Source organism: Equus quagga, unplaced genomic scaffold (genome assembly GCF_021613505.1).
Source record: "Equus quagga isolate Etosha38 unplaced genomic scaffold, UCLA_HA_Equagga_1.0 HiC_scaffold_5887_RagTag, whole genome shotgun sequence".
NCBI classification, from domain to species: Eukaryota; Metazoa; Chordata; class Mammalia; order Perissodactyla; family Equidae; genus Equus; species Equus quagga.
Genome location: NW_025794143.1, coordinates 1 through 27,474, shown reverse-complemented (window position 1 = coordinate 27,474; position 27,474 = coordinate 1). Strand labels below are relative to the sequence as shown.

Below are 27,474 nucleotides of genomic sequence, written 5' to 3'. Positions count from 1 at the left end.
ACCACCGAAAGCCTAGTCGCCGTCCGTTACCATACACACGTGCCCCTTTACCCTTTTCGCCCTCTCTCCATCCTCTTCCCCTCTGGTAACCAAGAGTCTGTTCTCTGTATCCATGAGTTTGTTAGTTTATCTCCCACATGTGAGTGAAATCACTTCCTTTTGAATGTGGGTACATGAGAGTACTGTAACTTTGTCACCAAGAAAAAATTCCAATTCTTATGATATCACGTTATGGTAGCTACAGATATGTCCACAGGATTCTTGGGCTCTTTCTCTGGAGCTGGCCAAGTGTGCCAAGGCAGAAGAGCCCTGGCTGAGGAAGCTTGGGGCTAGAGAGACGTTGTCTAGAGGATCAGGGCCTGCCTTCAGCGGGGTAATCCATGAGCTCCTTCATCTGTTAACTGAAGGGTTGGTGGTTCAAGCCCAGTTGGTCATACTGGGTTTTGACCGACTCCAGGTTCTTTTCAGATATGCTTGGGCTGCACATTGTCTCTTAACTAGCTTGTCTCTTAACCTTATCCTTAATCTCCGTACTTTAAATCAGACGTGGAAAAATCCTGCTTGAACTTGCAAGGTTCATGTTGGTTACTGAAGGGTTTTGGTAGAAAGAATTTTGTTTTAGGGGTAAAAGCAAGTTTTGGAGTTCCAGAGCCTATGTTTCTTACAGACTGAATAATCTTTCTTCCCGAGGCTGGGTTTTTACAGCTGCTCGTTTCTGGAAACCTGATGTCAATACCCTTAAGTTAAATCATCGGGAACACACGTCTCATTGGACAAGTTGCATTTTTTATTCCTTGCAGCCAGAAAAAACACACCCCGTGGTCTAACCTATGAAAGGACTTGGGCTTCGGTTGGGTGATTTGGGGAGGATGGGAGGAAGCAGAGTGTGCCCCCTAGTGAATAGTGTGGTCCGCACGGGCAGTTCTATGATTGGAGTAAAGAGGTAACAGTCATTTCCTATGGAAAGAGGAGGATATTTGGGATGTTGTAGATTGCACAGTGACCTTGCCTTTGTCTGTGCCTGGACAGAATTATGAGGCAGCATTGTTTTGTCTCATTTTTATCTAGATTTCGGAGTAATCTTGTGTGAGGCTGATGTTCTACGTCTGAGGTGATTTCCGACAGGAGAACTAAACAGTCAGGCTGTGTGTCAGAGCAGTGCAGCTGAGCAGCAGAAGCTGGTATTTTCTCTCTCACTGGAAATCCCTAAAATAGAGAAGAAGGCAGAACACTCCAGTCTCACAAGCTGTAGGGGCAAACCTGGCTGGGTAACAGTGTGACTTTGACGAAGTTTCTTGACTTGTCTGTGGCTCGATTTCTCCTTTTAACATGTGTCGGATAGGAGTTCTTCCTGCATGGTTTGTCCCAGGTTTACAGGAGACGTGCAGGTGAAGCATGGAGCCCAGAGCCTGGCACATAGTGAGTACTCAGCACATAGTAGCTCTTACCTTCCCTCCCTATCAGCATTTCTTTGATCTGCCTTGTTCTTTTGAACAGCTGCGGGCCCTTTCAGGGTGCGGATGGAGCATGACGAGTCAAGGTTCTCCAACTGAGGAACATGAAATTGGTTCCAGTGTCTATTTTTACAAACAATGCTGCAGTGGACGTCTGTATATCTGTATTTATACATCTCCATCACCGCCTGTGTAAGTGTTTCTCTAGTATATACTCCTGGAAAGAGAATTGCTCAGTTTAGAAATATGTTTGTACATACCTAATTTTTGTTTATTCCTGCCCTATGACCTTGCAGCGAAGCTTTACCAATTCGTATTCCGAATCATTTAGGAGAATATTCTTGTCTCCACCCTCTTGCCAACACTGGATAGCATTTATTTTTGCCAACACCTATCACTTATTTTTGCCAACAATTAACCCCTTATTGAGAGATTTACCCAGTAAGTACACTCATTGGCATAACTTATCTGACATCCTGGAAAAGCTGAAATCAATATGATTTTTCTCTATGCTCTTCTGTTTTCTGACTGCTGTGTTCTCTCAGATGATCTGGGCCAAGAGCAGTGCAAACATATCCCTCTTACTTGTTGGATGCTACTGCCTGTGGGTTCACACGCTGTTCTGGATTTTGAGGGTGAGGGGCTGGTTCACAGGAGAGGTTTGAGGTTGGGCTTACCTAACTTCCCTTGACAGAGAGGCCAGGCTCGAGCAATTGGGAACTCAGTCATTCTGAAAAGTGAGGTTTCCACGATGGGGCTTGAGAAAAATACAAATTGGTAAACAGAGACGTTTGAATTTTCATTAGAATGAGACTTTAAAAGATAGATGTTTTCTGTATTCCCAGTCCAAATAAGTGGGGAGGTTGCATTCAAAGGACTTTGTCTGGGGAACTTACTCTAGCGGCGGCTCTCTTGCTCTCCTTGAATTGGTTCGCCCATGCTGGTAACTGGCATTTGCTATAACACCTTGTCTGGTGAGTTCAGGAGAACAAGGAGCTAAACATAATCTGCGGTAGGAAACAGAGACAGCTGATGGATTCGTAGACAATGTTTCGTGGAGTTAAGTGTTGTATCCTCTTTATCCTTTTAGAGGTCTGCTTGGTAACGTGAAAGAGACGTTCGTCCAGTGCCTGAAATACCCTTCATAGTGTGTTCCCATTACAAGGGCTTAGGAATAGTCACCTGAAGTGAGCACACCATTTCTACTGTGGTCTTTGATTTTTTTGCTTTATAGGGATTAGCATACATGTTTCTGAAAATTGAAAAGTCAGGAGAGTAGAGGTAAGTATCTGAATTAGTTCCTTATTGATGCATGTTAACAGATTACAGAAAGAGTGGTGTGAAACATCACACATTTGTTGTCTCACAGTTCTGTGGATCAGCATTCTAGAATGATGTGGCTGTGCTCTCTGCTGACAGAATTGGTCGGTATGTCCTCCCCACCTGAGTAGGTCTGATATTGATCATGTTGTGGTTCTATGTCACCTGGGAGGCTGCCCTCATGATCCCCTGTTTATCCCTGTCCCTCTTTATTAATATGATTTCTAGCAGTCACGGCATCTTTCAGCTCACCTAGGTGGCTTAGGAGAAACCCTAGCTCTGTGGAGCCCCAGAATTGACCTCTGCCATATGTTTCTCCAAGAGGAGGCTAAAATAACAGAGGTCTTCATCAAGAAATGACCTCTATGAGGGCTGACATCCCCCAGTGATCAGAGCAGAGGAGAAAATCAAAGGACAAGGGAGACACTAAAAGTCCAGACTGGGAAGCAGAGTCCTCTTTGCGTCCCACATCACTTAGGAACTCTTCCTGGACACGGGGACGTTTCCCATTGAAAAGTGACCTTGGACAAGGGACTTGCTGTGCTCAAAGCTGAGTCATTCTTCTTACCAATGGGAGTCTCAGAGTCTCCATCCTAGGCTTTTTAAAATTTTTAAATGATGAGGCTTTTTCCTTGTATGAGAATCTCCTTGGAATTTTTGTCTGAAATGTAGTTTCTTGGGCCTTGTCCCCATAAGTTTTGAACAAGCACCGCGTTGACTCTGACGTAGGGGTTCTTTAGCTCTGCAGCTGGTGCCCAGGGGTTAGAGCCCTGTCTGCTGCTTGATATCACGTTCAATCATCCAAAACTGTAGTGGTCAATGCAGCTTCTGTACTTTACATTATACATTCTTCTCTATTGTACAGGGGATAGACGTGCTCAAAGCAGGCAATGAAATCATCCACTGAAGCATGTGTGGTCCACGGTGGAGCTGGTGTTTGAATCTTCCGCTGCCTTTCCTCAGGCTGTGCCTTTATTGCTTCCGCTCACACCTGGAATAGGATTTGAGTGGAAATGTGATTGGAGTAGAAGGCATCAGGGAGGGTTAGTTATTCTTGGAAACTGTTATTTACCCATTTGATAAATATTTACTGAATGGCTTCTCTGTCAGGCCCTTGTGGAGGCACTGGGGAGATGGGGCGAACGGGTGGACAGAGTGCCCGCTCTCTGGAAGATGAGCTTCCGGCACGAGAGCCAGACATTTTACAGATAATCATATAAATAGATTTTAATTTTGGCTGTGATAAATTTTATTTAATATTTCTGTGTTCCTTGGTCCCATGGTGTCAGCCAGGTGTGAAAACTGACTGAATGTTAATAATAGGACTAAAGAACTGTGGTAAAAGATTTGTCCCTGGAAAGGATCTTCAGCCGTTTTTGTTTGAAGAGTGGAAATCCTCATGTTTGATCCATTGGCTCCTGAAATTCAGCCGTGGGTTCCTGGAGGGTGTGGCAGGCACTCTGGACGGGAAGCTTGTGGCCAAGGCTTACGTGGGGGCTCTGCTGTTGTCAAGCGTTGAGGGAGTGTGGGAAAATCCCCTATTCCCTCCGGGCCTCACTTTCCCCATCGGTAAGATAAGGTTGTTAGTCAAATTCTCCAATGTCCCTTCCTGTTCAGTTTTCTCTGAGTGCATGGGAGACTGCGATGCGTGTTGAATGTGCCCTGGGAACTGCGGGTGAGACCTGGCCTTGGTCCCTTCTCTGTGTGTCTCCTGTAGGAGCCTGAGCTGAGACCACATCTTGAAAACACAGAATTGAGGGAGCAGATGGAAGAAAGAAAGTCAGCAGGCTTGGAGGATGATGATAACCCAAAGAAGATTAAGGTGCTGGTGGAGGAGGTGGTTGGCAAAGGAGGTGAGAATAAGGACAAGTTGAGTTCAGAGAAATCAAGGGACACTGAGGAATGAGTACAGCATCCTCCACTCCTCAAGGAGCAACCTAAGCTGAGCAGTGAGGACTGGGAGAGTAACTTACTCCACAGGGAACCTGTGCAACAGCCAGGGACACCCAAGGATGGATCAGGTTTGGTTTCTCCTGCTGGGGAGCACCAATTCCAAGAGGAGGAGGGTGGCACCCCCGAGGCTCTTCGCCAGACCCCCCGGCCCTGACCTCAATGCTGCCCTCACAGTGGACGCCCTCCAAGTAAATGTGGGCTTAGAGGGATAAATGGTGTTTGGAGAAGGGTTGGAGATGTTCATTCTTACCTTAAGCACTTGTGCCCTCGAGTCAGGAGGGGCCAGGATAATGGGACCCTTGCATCTGAAGCAGTGATAGTAATATTCTTTTGCATTTATAGTTGAATAAAGCTTTAGCCACAATATCTCTTAAATATTTGTTGAGTGCCTCATTTTCCTTATGCTGTGATAAGGACTGGGAGTTCGCCTATTGGTAATATTTCCCTAAGGAAATCAAAGCAGTGAGAGGAAGAACACGAACAGATGGTTTCAACAAAATGCTAGGTCTCCTCAACTGGGGAGTTGCGGCAGCCCAGATGATGGGAGGGTAGGCCAAGGCCATCTCTTCCTAATGACAGAGTGAACCATTGTCAGGAATCCCTCAGGGCAATCCGTTCTTCATCAGAGCTCACCACAGGTGAGTGTCCTCAGACATGGAGAGTGTAGGGCAGACCCCATCCTAAGCAAGGTGATTTGCTACATCTTGGGAGAAAGCAGAGCATCCCTGACAGGACATCGGGGACAGGAGTGTTGTTGAGATGACTGACGACTTGCAGCCGCTTTTGTTCAATCCGTTGCACAAATGTTGCTGAGAGCCTCCTCGAGTGCTTGACTCGGTGCTAGGGGTCATGAACGCAGAGATGAATCAAAATTATCCCAACTTCCCGGAGCTCTCGGTCTAGCACCAGGAAGTCATGAGAAGTGTAGTGGTGGTGGATTCCTTGGAGGAAGTGGCCAGTGCTACCCAGAGATGACCTCAGTGGTTTTCCTGGACCGCCTTCTGCTTTTTCCGACAGCTGGATGACCTGTCCTGACCCACGACCCTGAACCTCAGCCAGATTGCAGCCTCTCAGAACCAATGCTTGGACTCCATGTTGGCTCCAAGCCCTCAACACTGCCAAAGTCTCCACAGGAAACAGCTGGTGTCACAGCTACTGACTGTGTCCTGGCCAGCTGGAGAAACAAAGAGGCAAGTTAATCCGTCCTTTTCTTATTATTTCTTATTTTTCATTTTTTCTTGACGTAACTTTGGTTTTGTCACATTTTATAGATTTCAGGTATACATCATTATAACTTGACTTCTGTATATACTACATCGTGTTCACCACCAAAAGGTTTCCATTCGCTACCATACAAATGGATGGATTTTAAAGTCATTATGCTACATGAAGGAACGCAGCCATGAAAGAATACAGGTATGGTTCCATTTGCATAAAGTTGTTAAAGGGCCAAGCCATCTGTAAGGACAGTGGTTGCCTGGAGCTGAGGGTTGAGGGGGTGACGGACTGCAAAGGGACAAAGGAATGCTGTGAGATCATGGAAATGCCCTGCACCTCGATTGGGGCAGTAGTTTCATTAGTGTTTACGGCTGCTGAAATGCCCCGAATTGTGTACTTTAAAGTGGTGCGGTCTATTGTACCTAAGTTGTACCTCAATGGCATTCATATAGCAATGTACTGTATTTCTCCACATTAGCACTGAGTATTTAGAAAATGAAATTCAATAAAACACAATAGAGATTAACATTCACACATTCACAGTCATTAAATGCCTAAGAACACATATAGTGAAGATCCCTGAAAACTGTTTCTGAGAGAAATTAAAGAACACTAGATAAAGAGAAAAATATATATCAATTTCATAGATTGGAAGATTCCATATTGTAAGAATGTCACATCAAGATTGTTCCAGTTAATATTGTAGCAGGCATTGGGAGGGGATTTACCAGCTATTTCTAAAATGTATATGGAAATCAAAGTACCTGTAATAGCCAAGACAGCCTTGAAGAAGAATTAACTGGAGACACACTTTACTAGATTTCAAAAGAATTAGAGGACACACTCTACTGGATTTCAAAACTCACTTTAAAGCCACAGTAATTAACACACTATAGTATCGGTGGAAGTAGACGCCACACAAATGTATCATGTGAAAGAGCAGAGTGTAAGAAATTGACTCCCACATATACAATTATTTGATTTTTTAAAATAAAGTCACCAAGACACTTCACTGGGATAATGAAAGACGTTTTTGGTAAAAAGCTCTAGAATGAATGAGTATTTATTTAGAAATAAATTAATATTCACAACTACCTTCTACCACACACTGAGTTAATTGGAGATGTGAAAGTTAAAATTATAAAGGTTTTGGAGGAAAAATGGACATATTCTCATGAACAAGGAATAAGCAAAGAAATCTTAGACATAACACCAAGACACTCACCGTGGATGAAAATTTGAAGGTCAAACGAAACTGGTTTCTAACGCTCACTCCTCTCCTCCCTAGACTGTGACCTTGGAGTATTTTTTAACCTTTTTGAGCTTTTTTCCTCAAAAGGAAAAGGATAAAACCTGGCTAATAAGACAGTGCATAGGATTAAATACGGTCACTTGAACAATAATAGACGCTAAGAACAAATTTGTCTCTGAATCCTCCTTTACCCACTTTAAATGTGTAGACAGAAAGCAATTGGCAGAGAACAGACAAGATGTTCTAAAATAAGTATTTTCCCACCATTTCTAGAAAGAAGTCATGTATAGAGTACAAAGAATTAGAGGGGGGCAAGAGTCTTTTGAACAGCCATCCCCAAACCCGGAAGCAAGGCTCGTTTCTCTCTAAGACCAGAGATGGAAGTCTACACCCTATCCAACCCCCACAGTCTTCTCTGTCTGGAGCGGAATGAGGAAGTCCACTGGGTTCAGAATAACCTGGACCCTTGAGTGTTCCTCAGAAAGACACTCAATCAGTTCTTCAACTCCAAAGATATTGAACAAATTCTGAAACCAGGAGAGGTCAAGGAGAAACTGAAGCACATGATCAGGACTCTCACCTGAGTCAAAGCCGGGATAGTCATAAATACGATTTCCCAGATCTCTGCAACGGCACAGGGATGTTCCTTTGAAGTGACTGGCAGACCTGTGAATATCGGTCAGGAGGGATCCATATCAATTTATAGGACTCCAAATTCAAAAATATCCCTGTACCCTAACCCAGGAAAGTTCTTATTCAAAGCAATGTGGTGAAGAAAGCATAGGTGTAAATCTTTGTAGTCTTTGATTAGATAATGATATCTTAGACGTGACAGCTAAAGCAAGAACAGTCAATGAATAAATAGATAAATTGGATTTCATCAAAACTGAAATCTTTTGTGCTTCAAAGGATGCTAATAAGGAAGTGAAAAGACAACGCACAGAATCAGAAAAAACAGTTGCAAAACAGATATCTGACGTGTCTAGTATTGACTCTTACAAGTCAATAATAAAAAGACAATTCAATTTATCAATGGGAAAAGGATTTGAATGGACATTTCTCCATAGACGATGTACAAATGGCCAAGAAGCTCATGAAAAGATGTTTATCATTGATCATGAAGAAAACAGAACTGAAATCCACAATGAGATACCACTTCACACCCACTAGTGTGGCTGTAATTAAAAGATGGGCAACCACAAGTGTGGAGGAGGATGTGGAGAAATTGAAATCCTCATGCATTGCTAGTGGAAATGTAAAAAGGCGCAAACGCTTTGGAAAACGGCATGTCAGTTCCTCAAAGTTACATACAGCGTTGACATAGATGTAGCAATTCTACTCCTGGGTACATAGCAAGAGAATTGAAAACCCACGGTCACAAACAAACTTGCACATGAATATTCACAGCAGCATTACTCATAGTAGTAAAAGTGGAAACAACCCAAATGCCCTCAGCTGAAGAACGCACAAAATGGAGTATAGTCATAAAATGAAGTCTTATTCAAGGATAGAAAGAATAAAGTACAGATACCTGCCAAAACGTGGATGAACCTTGGCAACATTATGGCAAGTGAAGAAGCCAGACACCAAAGGCAACGTGTTTTATGATTCCATTGAGAATAGATGTCCAGAGTAGGCAAATCCATATGGGGAGAAAGTAGATTAGCAATTGCCAAGGGCTGGAAGAAGGTGAGGAATAGGGAGTGACTGCCAATAGGGACGGGGTTTCTTTTGTGAGGTAAAGAAAATACTCCAGAATGAGATGGTGGTGATGGTGTCACAACCTTGTAAATAGACCAAAAGTCACTGAATTGTACGCAAAACGGAGAATTTTATAGCCTGCAAATTACATCATCATCGTAAAGCAATGTGTCTTTGCACATTCCCACGTCCTGTATTTTCATTAGCAACGTGTCCCAAGTTAATAGTCAGTGGCCAGGATAGGATGCTGTTAGCCTGTTGTGAAATATGTCAGATGGAAATATATCGGATGGAAACATTAAAATCAGGAAGTTTTTGGTAGAAATGAGGTATAGGCAGGAAGCATGTACGTGGAAAGACCTGACACAGAGTGAACTGGAAAATGTGGGAGGGGGTTTGGGGTGGAGGGGCACTCTACCTGACACCTGGCTCCAGCACTTAGAGCGAGGGCACTTTGGGCTAGTCTCAGACCCTCTCTGTGTCTTGGTTTCTTCATCCGCAAACCAGGGAAAGGCCACGCTCTCCTCACAGATCGATCGTGAGGATTAGAAGTAGTATGTACGTGAAATGCTCATCCCCAAAACTGTGAGGAAGGTCGATGCTATCAGTAGGTCCTCAACCTGACTGTACATCTGAGCAACTTTAACAATAGATTCCAGGCCCCCTCAGCCCACTGAATCAGAGTCACTACAGATGAAGACTCTGGACTTGTATTTGTACTAACTCTCCCAGGTGATGCTTTTTTTTTTTTTTAATTTAAATAGGTTTAATTCCCCAAACCCAATAAAACTAAATGCAAGGTTGTTGAAGTTGTTTTTGCATTTGACCATGGAGTCATCTATGAAAATCAAATGTTTCAACTCAGAACTCTGATACACAGGAGTTCTAATGAAATAGTGAGGAAAGTGGTAAAATGTCGATACAGGAAGGCTCCAGACATAAGAAGCAACGGTGGGCTAGAGTTGGGGCTGCGAGGAAAGATGGCTTCCTGGGAGAGACAGGAATTCCTTCCACGTCGGGCCTCAGCAGCCACAGAGTGGAAGGCACTGGCAGGAGAGCTGGCACCGGAGATGGCAGAGATCTTCATCATAGAGTCCTTGGTGGCCTCAGAGCATAGTTGCCCCTTTGGTTATCTGCAGCTACCAGATGACCAAATGGCAGGTGCACCTTGGTGACCAGAGAAGTTTCTGGAATGCAGATTTCAGTCCCCTTGGGGGATTCCCAGAGCTATTTCAAAGGAATTTGAAGAGAGTTAGGGTTCTTAAGAAATTGGTAGGAGTACAGCCAGGAACATTCATCTTTGTAATATTGTTATAAGTCTTCGGTCAAATCCATTCTTCTTGGTTTTTCAGTGATCTTCTTACCACTTGTTGTGAGCCTATGATGCTGATAGAATTAATATTCCAGGTAAGCTTAACATCTTAACAGGGTATTCCTGTGGGATGTTTTGATCCGAAGAGGTGAAATTTTAATGGCAGAAATTTAGACGCTGCAAGGGTATGCCTCGGCAGAGGATCTCTAATTTCTCGCAACGGGTATTCCATCTCTGCTTGACATATATTTCCTTTTTCTGTTAAATTAATTTTTATTGCAGTAATACTGGTTTATAGCATTATATCAATGTTAGTGTACATCATTATATTTCAACTTCTGTATCGACTCCATCAGATTCACTACCAGAAGTCTAGTTGTCATCAGTCACCCAGCATATGTGCCCCTTTACCCCTTTACCCTCTCCCCTCCCCCCTTCGCCTCTGGGAAACAGCAATTTATTCTCTGTGTTTATATGTTTATTTGTTGTTGTTTTATCTTCCATGTATGAGTGAAATCCTATGGCATTTGACTTTCTCCGTCAGACTTATTTCGCTTAGCATAATACTCTCAAGTTCCCTCCACGTTGTCAAAAATGGCAAGATTCCCTCTTTTTATGGCTGAGTAGTACTCCATGGTATGTGTGTGTGTGTGTGTGTGTGTGTGTGTATCACATCGTCTTTATCCATTCATCTGTTGATGGTCACTTAGGTTGCTTGCAAGTCTCAGCTGTTATGAATAATGCTCCCATGAAAATAGGGGTGCATAAATCTTTTGGAATCAGTGAGTTTGTGTTCTTTGGATAAATACACAGAAGTGGACTACCTGGATTATATGGTAGTTCTGTTTTTTGTTTTCTGAGCGATCTCCATGCTGTTTTCTATAGTGGCTGCCCCAGTTTACATTCCCACCAGTAACATATGAGGGTTCCCTTTTCTCTACATCCTCTCCAACACTTATTTTCTTTTTCGTGATAGCCATTCTGACAAGCATGAGGTGATATCTCATTATGGTTTGGATTTGCGTTTCCCTAGGAATTAGTGATGTAGAACGTCTTCTCAGGTGCCTATTGGCCACCTGAATACCTTGTTTGGAAAACTATCTGTTAAGATCCTCCGCACATGTTTTAATTGGGTTTTTCCTGTTTGTTTTGTTGTTGTTGAGTTGTATAAGTTCTTTCTATACTTTGCATATTAGCCCCTTATCTGATTTATGATTGGCAAATATCTTCTCCCAGTTGGTAATGGTCTTTTCATTGTGTTGATGGTATCCCTTGCCATGCTTAATATTCCCAAGAAATAAAAGGGGGACAGTTTTGTCTCGGTGTTTTTAGACACACACATAAGAAAGAACGGTGAGAATTATGCTTCGATATTTTTTGGAAACAGGTCGCTATCAGCAGAAGGGCAGACAGCTATTGGGAGTGGTGGCTGAAAGGTGGTCCCCAACAGTGGTGGCCTTTGGAAGAGACCAGGCAGCCTTGGGTATCAGCACGGCCTAGGCAACTGGAAGGCAGGGGCTCCTCAGATTCCATGACACCCCCACCTTCCAATTGTGTTATTGCAACACCAGACCGTTAACTGGCGCACTGAGTCCTCTCTGCATCACTCCTGTCTGACTCTGAGCTACAGGTGGTGCTTGGGGCTCTGAGCTCTGAGATCTTCAACCTTGTTGTGGCAGTTACAGACTCTCAAGTGTTGTGGGGTATTGATCAAGTTGTCCTCAACAGTAAGTTAAGAATTCCTGTTTGGTGTAGTCTCATTTGGTTACTTTTTCATTTGTTTCCCTAGCCTGAGGAGATATAATATTCAGCAAGGTACTGCTAAGACCAGTGCCAAAGAGTGTACTGCCTCTGCTTTCTTCTAGGAGTTTATGGGTCCAGGTCTTCCATTCAAGTCTTTAATGCATTTTGAGTTCATTTCTCTGTGTGGTGTAAGATAAGGGTCTACGTTCGTTCTTTTGCATACGGCTGTGCAATTTCCCCGGGACCATTTATCAAAGAGACTTTCCTTCCCTCCTTTGTATGGTCTCCACTCTTTTGTTGCAAATTAGCTGTCCGTAGATGTGAAGGTTTATTTCTGTGCACTCCATTCAGTTCCATTGATCTGTGTGTCTGTTTTTCTGCCACTATCATGACGTTTTGATTAATATAGCTTTGTAGTATATTTTGAAATCAGGGAATATGATCTCTCCGGCTTTGTTCTTTTGACTCAGGATGCTTTGGCTCCAGGTGAATCTTAAAATGATTGACTTGGGGGTAGGAAACACTGAACCGTATCACTTTTATGCAAAAGACAAAAGCAGGACAGAGCAGAACAACAAGGATATTTTCAGTCAAGTCTCTAAAGCAGGGGAGAAACTGTTGGAGCCCTCTAGAATGGAGAGGACCTGTCCCATCTGATTTCATTTTAATTTCATCCATTTTATAGCAGAGACATGAACCCTTGGGAAGATATCCTGAGGTAAGTGAGAGTCCACCTTGAAAATGGTGGGAGCCCTAATTTCAAATTCTGGCCTTCTTTGAATAGAAGTGAAAATTAGATTTTGCACATGGATGAGACCAGTCTTCTCTGAGTCTGTCACCTTATGAAATAAATCCTATTACTCGTTAAACTTCAACAGTGGCATTTAAGTAAGAAAATCTTAGAAATATACTAGCCATCTAACAAAACACCAGAAAGTTAGCAGGTCCAACTCCACTCGAGTTCAGTACAGTTGGGTCCCCTAGATCACAGACTTTGAGATGTAAAGAAAGGAATGTCGGGTCCAACTGACGCCAAAAGAGAGATCTCTTTAAAGCTTTACATGCATCTCAAACACCAAATCCTTCCACAGTGTGGTTGGAGGATGGTGTAGGGTAGAAAGAAGATGAGCTTCAAAAGCGGTTGATGCGGTCCTCTGCCCTTTACCTTGACATGAATGCTCAGTGGTACTTGGGCAGAGGCATCGCACCCTCAAATCAAAGTACTGGAGCAGCTAAACTGAAGAGACCAATGCTACCGGGGGTCTCCCAAGTCTCATCTTCACAAGACCCGGGTGGGAACAGATGACAAGAGTGTGAAGAGGGCGTTCAGGGTACAACTTTCCCTCCCTGCCTGTCCTCCTCTTCTCAACCTCAGCTTCTCTGTCTCTGAACCCCATTGCACATGTCCCCTGTGGGTGATCGACCATCCCTGAACCATGACCTTGAAATTCCACGTTCTGGTAGAGGAATATAACCGCAGGTCAGTAGCATGACGACAGCTCGAAGGGATCTGTCCAGCAATAATCCATAAAACCTGCTCCGCATCCCTGATCTGTTCCAAACATGAGTGAACTGAATGAAGACAAGAAATAGCATCAGGTTGACAAGTGTTTGCAAAAGAAATGGGCACTACATGTATTCAGGATACACTCACAAACTACTCTGATCATTTTCAGAGCTGAAAAAGAGCTCTTGTGGGGTTACAATTCATAATATGTGGATATCCGGAAGCAACAAGTAGGAAAGATAGTGTTTATGGACATTTAAAAAACAACCACAAAAGCGGCCCACACATAGAGAAGGATTTTAGGAGGTAGAGCTGTCACACTGACTTAAGTTTGAAGATAAGCCAACATGCTGCCCTAGTGAGGGGCAAGAAGTCGACACAACACAGGGATGCAGCAAGAGGAGTATTGTGAGTCAGGACAGAGAATAATTTTTTAACGAAGTATTCATTCACTTAGTATTACACTCTGCTTTTGTCCCTTTTAATGGATGTAGAAAAACCTGGAGAAAGCCCAGCGAATAGCAGCATGGGAGTCTAAAAGTTTGCCATCTTTCACATATGGGAAAACCTTAAGATCTGTTTACATTTAGAGAGAAAGTGGGGTGACTTCGTGACGGTGCTTCAGAAGACAAAGTTTGTTGGGACACGGGTTTCTCTTTCTGTTTTGAGATGCACACAGGAATGGGCACTGAGAACTATGCTTAGATATTTTCTGGAAAGAGACAGGTCGGTAGTGTCACCACGAGAGTAGACAGCTGCTTTTGGGTGATGCCCATCAGCAGTGGCCTTCAGAAAAGGCCGGGCAGCCTGGGGTAGCAGCAGGGCCTAGGCAACTGGAAGGCAGGGGCTCCTAAGATTCCATGACACCTCCACCTTCCAATTCTGTTATTGCAACGCCAGACCGTTAACTGGCACGCTGGGGCCTCTCTCCATCACTCCTGTCTGACTCTGAGCTGCAGACGGTGCCTGTGGCTCTGAGCTCTGTCATCTTGAACCTTGTTTTGGCAGTTCCGGACCCTCAGCTGTTGTAGAGTGTTGATCTAGTTGTCCCCAACGGTAAGTTAAGGATTCCTGTGTATAACACCCCTCTGGCCTGATGAAACCTTTTTGTCTTTGCTTGTTTTTCACTCATTATATGTTTGGGTTTCTCTGCCCAGTCTCTGGCTCTACCTCTTCTGCCAACATCACCATGGCCGTGTGTCCTCACGCTTTGTCTGATCCGAGGGCAGAGGTGACCCTCCAGGAGTCCAACCAGGAATTGCGTTCACAGCTGGCACAAAGCAAGCAGGACTTCCAAGCCCTCATGGAGGAATTCCTTGTATCCGAAGCTGCTGCCTACTCCCTGGCCACCGAGCTGCAGAAGCACAGTAAGTCTCCCAGGGCCGTGCTCCCCAGATGGGTGAGTGATCCCTGTCTGCCCTCTAAGACACTAAAATTTCTCCAGACTTTATCCTCTGGTCCCTTTGTCAAAATAACTTTCATTCTGACCACAATCCAGGAAAGTCAGAGGTAGGTATTTTGCCCTCATTTTGCTGGGGATGGAGAAACTGATGCACAAAGAGTTTAGCAACTTTTTCAGATTTGCAGTGTGGTATAGGGCGGCTTTAGAATTCGAGTCCCAGACATCGATTGCTGGTGCAGCCACACAATTGCGTCTTCCTCTCAGGAAAGGGCTGCACTGTTTCTCTCAGCATCCTCTCTGTCCTTTACCACATCCTGCATCGCTCTTGGCCTAAATGTCTGGGACAAGTGAACTCCCTCAGTTCAAGCTTCTCTGAGGTCCCATGGGCAAAGCACTGTGCTACTTACAGTGGGAAAACAGATGATAGTAGCTGCTTTATAGGAGCTTAAAGATGAATATGCTCCTCACCAAAACTGTGCTATCCAGGAGTGACACCATCAAGACAGGGAATGCCCTGGTGAGAGGGAAGCCCTCTCTTCCAGGGCACGGGCTCTTCTTCCTGAGTCTGAGGAAGACGTTTGACACCCTGTGGTAAGGTTGGGGCTGTTTCTATGGAAACCAGAGAATCTGTCCCACCACCTGTGTCTCCCGCTCAGCTGGTGAACCCTCAGGGATGCAGGGCAACCAACAGGTCCAGGTGACCTTGAGAGTCTGGGCTATGAGACCTGTGGCCAAATTGAGGCCACAAAGTGAGGTAGGTGGGGGAGACCACTAGCCCCAGGAAAACTCAAGCCAGTGTGTGAGGCAGGCCCTTCCCTGCCCCAGTCAGCCTCAAAACTGGAAGCTCGATTGCCTGCTCAGTGAGACTGGGCTGTAGTGACGACAAGAACCGTGACAACCAGGGCATGTGCACAGCAGAGTGTTTAGAAGGATCTTGACAACTCGGAGCCTGAATTGGGGTCGTTTCCTACAATTGCTTTTCAATAAGCCATTGAGGGGGGAGTAACTAAAATGACTGACACAGAGAAAATCAAAGCCTGCCATTTAAAAAGTGAAGAGATGAGCTTTCAGGAAAGGACAAACGAAGTTTTATTTACATCCTGCCTTAGAATCACAGCGTAACTGTAGGAAACACATTTTGAAGCTGATGAAGAAGAAAGATATCACTTGAGACCTGGGTGTCAATGTAACACGGTGCAGTGGTGAAGAGCATGGACTCTGGGCCAGTCTTTCTGGGCTCCAATCCAAGCTGTGTGTCTTTCTGTGCCTCAGTTTCCTCCTCTGTTAATACGGTGCTGTCATGGTACCTACTTGTTTGAGTTGTTGCAATGCATCACATGGATGATTTCTGTAAGTCCCTGTCACAGGGTCAACACTATTTGTTAGTTCTTCCTTCTATTGCTTTTAATTTAACACAAACTTTCTTAGTATCTGTGCACGTTTCCTTCAGAAATTTATGGGCAAATGCATAATATTTTACAGGGTTGAATCCATATAAATGTCTTTATCTTGGATGTACTTGACCTTGAAATTCTGAGCTCAAGGGAACCAACAGTCAGTAGAGTCCACCGGGCCTTCCCAAGCACACAGGCAATCGCTACTGCACGCGCCTGCTTGGTGTTTCACTTAGGAGGCTGCGAGGCTTGGTAACGTGACTAAGGCCCACGACTCAGGGTCAGTCTCAGGGGATGGGAATTCTGCCTTTGTCAAATAGAAGTTAATGTATCTAGTTACTTTCTGTGCCTTGGAGCTTCTCTTTCCTCAGCTCTAAAATGGGGAGTAACCCAATGCTGTGTAGTAGTTTGGAGGCCGAGGAATAAGATGCGGAAATCCCAGTGTGGAGCCTGGTACTGGGCATGGACCCTGCTTCCTCCCTTGAAGGCAGTGACCACAGCAGCATGGCCAGCTTTCCACTGAGGCAGGGCTCTCTGTCCTTTTTCAGAGTGTGGAGAGTGCAAAGACATCATTGAATCCGTGCTTGGGGACAAGCTGCCTTTTGAGGAGGGGAAGCTGGCAGAGAAGTCAGCGCTAGCCGAGAAGCTCAGGTAAGGAGGGCTGTGTGGGGGTGGGCTGGTGGGTAGCTGTGGGAAAAGCTGAAGTGGGGCAGGGAGCAACTTTGGGCCAAGGGAAGGCAGAAATGTACGTGGCAGGCACTTGTGTTCAAATGTTTATAAAGCAACTAGGGAAAAGTAATTGGAAAATTATGGACTCCAGTTATTCAGAGGCTCACTTACTCTTTTTTTTCAAAACTATAAATTTTTGAACTGAAATTCACCAAACACGAATTTGCACAAATTGAGGTGAACAATTCGGTGGCATTTAGTACGTTGACAGTGTTGTGCCCTCACCCGCTCATTTCCCTTTAATCACAATCACCGCCTGTCTCACGAGGGCTTGTTGTGTTTTCTTTCTAAAGAATTCTGTCTCCTTGACCCTGTCATTCTCGTGTTCTTTCCAGCTAACCCAGCTGTGCTCGTGCACATTTCTGTGTCTGGCTTTGTGTCCATTCACTGCAGAATGCACCATGTGTATTTCAACATAGAAGCGGGCATGGCTGAAGGGGTTAACTGAAGAGACACGTTTTTAAAACAGGTTTAGGAAGACACCTGGTTTTGTTGACAGCAGAAACAATGACTAGGATGTCCAGGCATCTGACAGGAGCTCTCTCTGATACAGAGGAAACCTGTGATTTACCTTCCTCTTTCTCTTGGCCACAGGCAAGTCGCCACACATCGGCCAGAATTCTCTGAGGACTCCTTGGGGGCAGTTCTCACAGAAATCTTGAAAATCTTTAGAATCTGTCACTCATCCCTTTGGACTCTCAAGTTTTCTCTTCTGTCCCACCTTAGGGAATCCAATCTCCTAATTCAAGAGCAGGAGCAGCAACTGGCCTATCTGCGGCACAAGTTACAGGAAGGGCGAGAAGTGTGGGCCGTGCTGAGTCAGCACCTCAATGACCTGCTGACACACGACGGCTCTGACGACCACCAAGGGCAGGCCTTCCGCCAGCAACTGGCTGAGGGATATAGGCTGGCCAAGCACCTTGCCCACATACTCGGCCCAGGTAAGGTGGCCACAGGCCCTCACTGCACTGAACTTCTCCAAGGTGCCTGGCTCACAAGACCCTCCACACCCCCCCTCGTAATGTTTTGACAAGCTGTCCCAGTTTGCGTGTTGCACTTGGGACCGTGGTAGGACCAGGACTGGCTAGGTGGGCGCAGAGAGCAGATATGCCCAGGGTGGAGGTCATAGTGGTGCAAGTGTCGGCTTCCTTCCTGATGGACTGTGACCTTTAGGGCAGGAGGCCACACCTACCTACTGTCAGAGGACACAAAAGAGGACGTGACAGGAGGCAGCTTGTTTGAGTGAGAAGAGCCTTGGACTAAGGGTGGCCATTCCCAGGCTCCAGCCTGAGAGCTGACGGTACTAACACTGGGTGAGAGATTGATTTTTACTTCATCCGTATCAATCTCCTCAGCAGTAAAATGGATCCAATAATCTGTTCACGGTAGCTGTAGTCATCAAACGTAGGAATGTCTGTGAATGCACTTCAGAACAAAGCAAGCCCCTCGCTCTGTGGGGTTGGGCAAGGTACTGGATGTGGTAGAACTTGGTGGTAGAGAGTTTAGACTGGAGACCTTTCCGTAGAGAGAATTTCCCTCCACAACACACAGAAGCCAACTTGGAGGGCCCTTAAAGTCCCCAGATGAGGGATGTTGGCTTGGGTTCTTTCTTGTCTCCTTAGAGAAAGGACGAGGTTCTCTGTGAGAGCTGGGAAGGGATATAGGGCCTGTGCCTTTGGCAGGATTTGTGGCAGAATGGAGCACGCAGTCGCAGAATTCAAGATGGAAGCTGGACAAGTACCCAGTGATATGAGGAACAAAAGACAGCTTAAACTTTTGCCCAATTTCAGGCAGAGTCTGCAATGATGGTGATCCAGCGGATCACAGACACACCGCCTGATAAATCAGAAATCCATGCTGGGGCAATGCTTTCAAGACAATGCGCTAGGACTTCAAGACCATACGGACTCCTGCATAGATATTTATGTCTCTATGGCTGTTGAGGTCACTGCGTTTATAGAGGTTAAAGTGGGAAAGAGCTAACTGGACATTTCTGAATTTATTTGCAGGGAATAACGAAGACAAGGAAGATGAAAAGACACAAGGCACACTCACTCACAGGTGACAATGAATAATCTGGTGCCGGTAATGGGTGGGGAAAATGTGGAGACGGTCTCAGAAAGAACAGTAAGTGAGGGGAACAAAGTCACAAGTGCCAGAGGCAAGAGAAGGAAACGTGGAGGTTGTAATGATTTAATTCACTCAACCAACAAGGAAAAGGCTCTGTTAGCTTCAATGTCACTCGTCTCTATGGACCTGTAAGTCTGACACAAGAGAACGCAACACCCTTAGGAAATCATGCACATAGAGAAAAGGTCTATTCTCTCCTGCAACAAAAATCAGGGTGAGACGCATATCTAACTGCTACACATTAATGATGGTCTCTGGAAGGAAGTAAACTAGCAGTGCAAAAACTAAAGGGATGATTAACCGCATTAAACAACAAAAATGCAGTGAGATGAGAAAAATGTACCTGTTCTGTAAACACTCAAGAAAGAAGCATAGAATGGAGACCATCAAGGGGATTATACAATGAAACAAGAAGGGACTTCATTTGAAGGGGAAATGTGATGATCTCAGATATAGGGACATCAGGAAGTGCTCGCTATCCCCGTTTCCCCATGCAGACAACCGCCAAGTGTCCCTTTCCCAGAGTGCTCTGTGTTTCTCACCGTGGTCCTCAGATGGGCCAATTCCGTGGTCTCGCTCCAGTGTGGTCACGTGCAGTCAGAGGCCGGAGGTGTGCTCATCTGTCAGCGGATGGCGTGCACTCTCCCGTTCTCTCTTTGTTCTGTCACCCAGCGGAGGACGCATGTCTGCCTCTGCCCGGTTGCCGTTCCCACGGTGGCGGCTATTTCCCGGCCAAGACGGTCATTCGTGACCAAAGTCCGCATCATGCCCCAACTGGTACTAAAATACATCCGAAAGCCCAGCTTTCTCTGCGTTTACCCTCATGCCAGAGTCAGTTTACCCTTGGCTGCTTCGCTTATGCCCTGCCCACTTTATCCAATACTATTCACGCCACCCTTCTTCTTTTCTGAGTTTACGTTTTTCATGTCTCTCGTCTCCTAGTATACTCAATCCTCTTTCTCATCACATTTTTTCCCTCTTTCTCATAATCTTTTCTTTTCCTCCATCCTCTAAGCTATCTCTGCTGGGTCCTTGTTGCACTTGTCTTTCCCTCTTTCTCTTTTTCTCTCTAATGATCTCCCTCTCTCTCCTGTTCACTTTCCAACCACACTCTCTTCCTAGACAGGGCAAGTTTCCTTTTTCTCTCTTCATGGGTGCCTTAATTCTGTTTTAGGTGATCCCACTCTCATCCTTCCCATCCAAACCATCCCTTGGTTTTTGTCTTTCCTAATGCCTTTTTTTATCTTCACTCATCTGTACCCCAACACCCTCAGCAGCAATCTGCTCTATATGAAAGATAATGGATTCCCCAAGGACGCCGTGAATAAATATTTTGTTTTTTGTTCCATTGAACATGACCTGTCCTCCTCCTACAGACCTTACAGTGATTCTTCATTGTCATTTGACAGACACGAAATCTTCCAAACCCTGGATGCAGAGGGTGAGTACTCCCACTGTAAATGGCACAAATTCCTTGCGGTTTTCTGGTAATGTCTATGTTCTTTGAATCCAGCACCCTGCATTGGCTGAGAGGTGCATCCCTGCCAATGGGTTCTGTAGACTCCTTCTAGTTTGAGTTGTGCTCCTGAAGTTAATTTTAAGAAGCACCCTGTGGTCGGATAATTTTCTTCTTCTAGTCTCAACTCCTGTCACCTGGCATTTCTCACAACTGCAGACTGTTCCTATCAAGTCAGGTTCAAGAGGGGAAATAGAGGGATAATGGCAAAGTCTCAGCCATCATTTTGTTACCTGGAGGAATTTGTGAAAAACATCTCTTTTCCATCCTAAGAATTCTCATACTCATGGAATGATGTTGCTACTTTTATTTCCTGAGTAGTTTTGTACAAACTCTCTGGCTTTCCACACAGGTTTGCAGTCTGCTCAATATTTGCAACATGTATCACATGGTTCCCAAGCTCAAAGTTTTTCCCCTGGGGTGCCAACCCGCTTCTGAAGCATTTGGATACGAGATCCTGAACACCAAATCCTGCCTGTTTCTGTGTTTTCAATGAAGCCAAAGCTCTCATTCTGATTTTTCATCCTCCACCAATGGCCATGGGTTTCGTCCTTTGTGCAACACCATTGATTTATTCCGTGTGGAGGTTGTAGTTTCAATCACGTGTCTAGTCTCGGCGGTATCATCTCATGTAAACTATCAACAGCCTGTGTACCTGATCGGGGTATTGGCCTAATTTATGAGCAAAGCACACAAGCTTCCCTATCCATTATCTCCAGAAAAGTCCTCCCTGGTGAGCAAGATCCCACTGGGGCCGCCATTTCCTCAAGCAGGGAGATTCAAACACAGTTTTCATCTCCTCTCCCGGAGGCGATCTTCCGGACTTCTCTTCTGGGCGAGGCGGTTGGATTGTTAGGAGCCTTTACTCATGAAATCATCTTGTAGGAAGAGCCAGAAAATCTGTGGTGTTCCTGACTCTCTCTGACTATTTTATAGTGAAATCGACCATGAACAATTGGTCCTTCAACCTTTTCGGGTCAGTAAGGGCCTTTTCACACTGGACCATCCTCTTTCCTGTTTCCCGTTCTTCCCGAGGTGCAGAGAATCGAAGGCTTTCTGAGGATCACAACAATTCATGACTGAAAATGTCACACAGGTCTTTTGTGTCTGTTGTGTGCCACGCCCCTCAGCAAGTGAGCTCCGTGGACACTATAACCCATTCGGTCCTCACAGAGCCACTCTCAATAGGTGAGGTATCTCATGTTGGAGCCGAGGGCACTGAGGCTCAGCAAGGTCACTTTGCTAGCCCCAGACCCCCAGTCAGTGCACAGTGTGACTGTGGCCCCCGTTTGGCCTGACTCCCCTGCTCAGGCTCTGTCTCCTGCTCTCAGCAGTCGGAACATCAGGGACTAAGCGGGGATGGTGCTCACCCTCTTCCTTGTGCTTTGTTCCAAACTATGTCAAACAATTTTAAACTTAAACAGAAAAGTTGGGAGACTCATCCAAAGAACTCCTGTTTCCACTCATGCCGATCTGCCAGCTCCTACCCTCTCAGAGCACTCCGTCCTGTGAGCAGAGCCAGCGGCTCACGCAGGCCCTCCCAGGGGAGCTGCAGCTCCATGAGGAGCTCTCTCCATGGAAAATCAGCCAGGGCTGAGAGATCTGTCTCACCAGCCCCTGCCCTCGGGGCTTTTCTGCTCTCACTTAGAGTTGTCCTGCCGCCGTTGTAAAGCTGCACATCTCTGTCTCGGTTACCCTGACAGCCAGGTCTCGGTCCCCATGAGGAGGATGAGAAATGCTCAGACACACGTCAGAAGTGAGATGTGTGTGATGGGGCACGGCCTTGCCAGGCCATCGTTCAAAATGCAGCAGGAAAGGACAAATTGCCCCATGCAGATGGGCTGAGATAAGTGAAGAGATCACCTAAATTCTACACAGACCCGTCCTGTGTTGAGGTTCGCTGATGACAACATGCAAACACTGTGTATGGCAGCAGAGGGGCTACAGGCAGTACAGGGTACAGCCCGAGAGAAGTCCTTGTGGAAAAAGACCTGGAGGCCAGAAGAGGCATGTGGTGCAGGGCTGGGGTGGGGGCTGGAGGGCAGGCTGATTCCAGAGGATTTATCTAAGGGAGGTGTGGGAAGCGATGCTGTAGAAGAAAGAGGGGCCAGAAGACAGAAGGAGGGAGTGCAAAGGAGGTGCAGAGTTGAGGGTGTGTAGCAGAGAGGGGAGAGGAAGTTCCCCCAGCAGAGCAGGCACAGGATGGGGCAGGATCTGGGGTAAGAAGGCGGGTGAGACATTTGCTGGTGAGAGAGGATGGAACCAGGGGACGCACCTTGAGGGAGGCTGGATGGAGCACGGACAGGAGTCAGGAGAGTCTGTGATCTGGAAGACAAAATGGCAACAGACACACAGAGACATTTCTATGGAACAGTGAACCCTTGGTGAGAATGAGGATGGCTAGAGGGCAGGAGAGAGGGGAGCCCACGCAGTGCAGAGCAGGCCCTGCGGGCCAGGAGCCCGCCTGAGTCTGACCTGGACTGGCCTGAGGCTATTTGAAGTCTTTGTTAGCCCCCTTTCTGAGAGTATGTGTTCATTTCACAGTCAAAATATACACGTTTATTAGGGAGAACTGCCCAGCCCCCACCGAGGGGTGTGGGACACAGGACTGAGCGCTCTCTTACCTCCCTGAAGAACCACAAAGTCTGACTCTGTGGCACTTCTCTGTCCCTAAGTTTCCAATCGGGGACTCAGACCTCTACTACATGTCCTGTAGCTGCCGGTGCCCTGCGTGGCTATAGATATTTACATGTGTGGGTGGGTGGAGGGCAGTCAAAAATTACAGACAAAGCTGCTCAGAAGGCCGCAGAACTTTACAAAACTTCGGATAACTCGGTCCCTGTTCTACGGTTTCCCAAGTGTGTCTTCTACCGGACCTGAAGACTTGTGGCCGTACTTCTCTCCCTGTTCTTTTATACTGTGGGTACACATCAACATCGCTTTCTCCCCCATGTCCTAAGGCCTCTCTAGAACCTCCTCTCTAAGCTATAGGACTAAGTTAATGAGAACAGATTCACAGGCATGACTTCATCCTTCCATCCAAAGTCCTCTGGACTCAGTGGGTTTCTCACTTCTGGGACACTGCATCCTGTCACCTGCCATCTCAGCATCCCCAGGGACACACGTGAAGCTGACAGCTCCTTCATGTACATGAGGTCTGCCTTTTTGCTTTGGGTCGCTGGGTGGTCTCACTGACAGGCATGGACATTAGAAATGGGTGGGCTCCCAGGGCTGAGGAAAGGAAACCTGGGATTGGTGCCACTGAGCCCTCTTCTCCTTTCAGCTCCCACCCTGGAGGCCGGTCACCGAGGGCCTTTGAGGACAAAGTGGAGTTTCCAAAGGCCAGAGCTGCAAGCTTCACAGACACAGCTGCAGCCAGGCACCCAGGTGACCAGTTATCTGCTGCTGCAGCTGGACCAGTTGGACTGTGGTGACGGCAAAGCCAGGCTTGGCCTTTGCTCCACCACCTGGAGCTTTAGAGCCCACGGTCCCTTCAGAAATCAGTGGCCGCTCTTCCAAGGTGAGAGAGAAAAGGGGAATACGAAGCTCTGGTCCATTGTTAGTCGTCAGAGGGTGGGAGCGGGGAGGTGATGGGCCTCTCCCACACCTCCTGGCAATCTCATCACTACTGGGTAGTGTGAGTAAGATCAAAGAAAGAGAAAATATGAAAGTGTCGCCATTGGCCTCACCTCACCCATGGACTTTCAGTGGCCTTTCTTGTTCTGGCCACTCTGCTTCTTTGATGTCCCTCCTAGGTGGAGGATTAAGTCCCAGTACGATCAGGAATAACAATGGATCCTGTTGGCTGTGGTTTTATTTTTCAGGACTGGGTTTCGATGCTTCCCTCAGAGGAAAGAAACCTCCCAAGCTGGAGGGTGATGCTCTTGAGGGCTCAGCTGCCTTAAGTGCCCAGAAACAGAAGATTATCAAAAGAAAACTGCTCTTCAACAAGTGGAGGATAACATGCAATTTCCCCAGCCTTCAGCTGAGGGTGCTGAGGTAATCACATCGGTGGCTCTTAGATGCACTTATGCCTCATGGCTCTCTAGCTAAGATTCTAGCTCAATCTCCCGCTGTCTCTTCTCTTCCTCATTTGTTCACTCCAACAGCTGATGCGACCTCTGTCTGGCCTTCCCTCTGTTTTCCATGGGGGCTGCCACCCTGCCAGGCCCTGCCAGCTCCATCTCGTTTGCTCTCTGAACTCTGCTGTGTCCCTGCCGCTGCTGTCCTGATATTCCCTCTCTGCTTTCATCTTAGCCACGGGCAAGCCTGAGCCCATGGTCCTCCTCATCACAAGAGCATCATTGATGCCGCTGAACACAAGGCACTTTGCCTGAAATCACACACTTTCTTCATTTCTTTGCCTTCCCTTCCCAGCTTCCCCAACTCCACTGCCTCTTTCTTCTCAATGAGTCACTCACACATGGATCCTCCTCCTGAGTCATTTTGGGAATCTGACCTAGGACAACCCTTAACCGTGGACCTCTCCATGTGAAGAAGAAGAAGAAGTGTTAAAACTGAGGACAAAGAGCCCAGATGACAAAAACCAAATGAGAACCTGGGTCACAGGTGGGAGTGCTGGACTGGCCTGGAGCCAGCTTTCTCCTCGGCCCACATGTGCAGGCCTGTGCTAATGTGCATGGGGCTTCCAGGGACTCAGCATCCTCACCTCAGGGCCTCATTGGAGCTGGCATTAACACTGCCCTGTAATAAGCACCTGGTGAAAATTTAATTAAGATCAGTGCCTTGACCTCCCACCTGGCGATTCTCATTTAAATTGTCAGGAGTGGGGTTTGGGCTTCAGTAGATTTCAAAAGCTCCCCAGGGATTCTAACATGCAGCTAGACGTGACAAGGACCATTCCTCTACGATGATCTCAGGTTCAGGATAGAAATGCCCAGAATGTGTGGCTGCTTCATTAAAAAGCCTGAATATCCATCAGCCATTGAGGGGATTTGTATGCCTCTCTCAACAGCACTCTTTGTACAACGTGGAAAAAAGTGAGAAGATAAAAGAGGTAGATGAATGGATTAGACTTCTGACCTCCCTTCTTTGAGGAGAGTTTCTCCAACTTTTCTGAAGACAAGATAAAACAGGAAACGAGCATTTCATTGAAACCCAGTGCACAGAAAACAATACCTCCCTTATTACGCACAATAAAATTTAGTATTTTCTTTAATATTTTTCATATAAAACTAGAAGTTCCTATTCCATCCAATTGATTTCAAGTCCCATGCGTTCAGCACTACAGTTTGAGAATTTTAGTATTGATCAATTTTTGTCGTTAAGTAAAAGCCCCAAAGAGAATCTTTATGCTCATTCCCTTAAAGAGAACGTAATAGTAAGTAACAGCTGAAAGTCAGGAAAAGATTGCATGTTTATGCTTCTTATGCCATTCTCTCCACTGGCATAAAAGACTAAAGGAGAATCTTGCCCTATGCAGTGCTTTGTGGGGAATAAAGGGGTGGGGTGGGAGAGAACATAGTCAAACCAGGTGCCTCATGCTTCCCCTTCGGAGTTTTTGGTCTAGATGTTGAGAATACTCCTAGAAATGCCCTAAGGTGCATCCTGTGTGGAATCAACGCTAAAGAATGAAGGAAAATGCATGAGGCCATGGTTACCGTCCCTGCTCTCTTTTTGTTAATTCCATTTTGAGTTTCTCCTTTTTTGGTTCTTTCCTCAGTCTCTTTGGAGAAGAATTTCTCTGTAAACCCTTTTTTCCCGTTGAGCCAAAGTGATGCAACAGTGTCTGTGGTCTGTGGACACCTCCAGATCGGAGCCCTTCCTCTCACCTTCCACAAATTATGGAAAGGGCCTGAGGCCTGGGTTCCAGTTCAAGCGTTGTGCCCCTCCTCCTCAGAGCACTGGGACGTGGAGTTAAAGAGGGTGTGCTTCTCTGCCCAGGGTCCTCTCGTTCCGACAGCAGTCTGTTTCTGAATGTGGGGGGTGGATGCTAAGCACATCCCTCCCTGGGAGGTGTGGGAAAGCCATCACTTTGCTCCAGACTGAGGGGCTTCAGGAGTGAAGTGGCTGCTGAGGAAAGGCTGGTAGGGCTCTGGCTAAGGCTCTGCAGCCGCTCTGAGCTGGGATGTCACCAGGCTCCTGGTGGGGTGAGGACAGGGTGTCCCTCGATGCTGCACCACAGCCTGGATGGAAGTGCAGGGAGGTGTTTCTTCTACCTTGTGGCTCTCACTTTCCCCTTCAGCGGCCTGTGCTCCTCCTTCAGCTCCTCCCCTCAACAGGAGCTCAGCGTCCTGCTGGCCTCTGTCACCACATAGCCATCCCTCCAGGCTCAGCTATCATTGGGACCTGCAAAGACTCACATTTCATTTTTATTTTCTCTTTCTGTCTCTCAGATACCAAGATCTCTGGAACTAAGGAAAGATATTCCTGATTTGAAAGAAACCGCATCACAAAAAGTACCATTTTCACTTGATGAAAAAAATCTGAAACAGCAAATCAATTTAAAACCCAAACAGAACAGTGAAGGGATCCTATGCTGAAGATCAACATCACAACCACAAAGCACTCTCCAAGGTTTTTACTGCAAAGCCTGCTTTGATGGGAAAAATGCCAGCCCTTCGGCCTCCAACTGCGCTAAGTCACTGAGGAGACCACCGCCTAGACCCACACACGGTTATGAGAGACCTTAACCCTCGCTGCTCTCAGTTCCCGTCCTGCACATCAGCAGAGTCAGGAGCAACTGGCAAAAGACAACATGACAGACCGGGCGTTCTGTGCCACCAGCTGGGCTGTGCGAGGAACAGACAGCACTAACTATGCAGTGCTATGGTGACAACGTTTAGCCTGAATTCAGTCATGAGGTAGTCCTGAGACAAGTGC

General features: G+C 46.3%; 1 protein-coding gene and 1 long non-coding RNA gene across 20 annotated transcripts; both read left to right on the top strand.

The window, feature by feature from the left end:
• The first annotated feature begins 904 nt into the window (after window positions 1-904).
• Window positions 905-5,904, top strand: LOC124232420 (uncharacterized). Of its 7 annotated transcripts, none has more exons than XR_006886841.1 (8): window positions 905-943; window positions 1,069-1,419; window positions 1,498-1,646; window positions 1,751-1,895; window positions 2,545-2,882; window positions 3,640-3,817; window positions 4,492-4,627; window positions 5,745-5,904. It is a non-coding gene; the product is annotated as an uncharacterized LOC124232420 (long non-coding RNA). The 7 variants fall into 7 exon arrangements; XR_006886844.1 differs by having other exon boundaries at window positions 1,751-2,641; window positions 2,777-2,882; XR_006886840.1 differs by having other exon boundaries at window positions 1,751-2,735; window positions 2,824-2,882.
• A 98-nt stretch (window positions 5,905-6,002) lies between these two features.
• LOC124232418 (neuroblastoma breakpoint family member 6-like) lies at window positions 6,003-27,468 on the top strand. Of its 13 annotated transcripts, XM_046649392.1 has the most exons (12): window positions 6,003-6,143; window positions 10,251-10,305; window positions 12,639-12,671; window positions 14,469-14,516; window positions 14,618-14,827; window positions 16,805-16,907; window positions 17,712-17,926; window positions 18,995-19,046; window positions 20,492-20,556; window positions 23,915-24,151; window positions 24,456-24,630; window positions 26,988-27,468. In XM_046649392.1, the coding sequence occupies exons 5-12, from the start codon at window positions 14,650-14,652 to the stop codon at window positions 27,007-27,009; spliced, it is 1,047 nt and encodes a 348-aa protein (XP_046505348.1). In that variant the 5' UTR covers window positions 6,003-6,143; window positions 10,251-10,305; window positions 12,639-12,671; window positions 14,469-14,516; window positions 14,618-14,649; the 3' UTR covers window positions 27,010-27,468. The 13 variants fall into 13 exon arrangements, with proteins under 13 accessions (XP_046505348.1, XP_046505347.1, XP_046505341.1 ...); XM_046649391.1 differs by lacking the exon at window positions 12,639-12,671; XM_046649385.1 differs by having other exon boundaries at window positions 14,469-14,827.
• The last annotated feature ends 6 nt before the right edge of the window (window positions 27,469-27,474 follow it).

What these genes read in the sequence shown, in the direction of transcription:
- LOC124232418 (XM_046649386.1), top strand. Translation starts at nt 14,557, where the DNA reads ATGAAACCTTTTTGTCTTTGCTTGTTTTTCACTCATTATATGTTTGGG. An exon ending in TGCCCACATACTCGGCCCAG is followed by an intron (nt 17,927 to 18,994) that starts GTAAGGTGGCCA and finishes ATTTATTTGCAG; the next exon opens with GGAATAACGAAGACAAGGAA. An exon ending in CAAGGCACACTCACTCACAG is followed by an intron (nt 19,047 to 20,491) that starts GTGACAATGAAT and finishes CTCCTCCTACAG; the next exon opens with ACCTTACAGTGATTCTTCAT.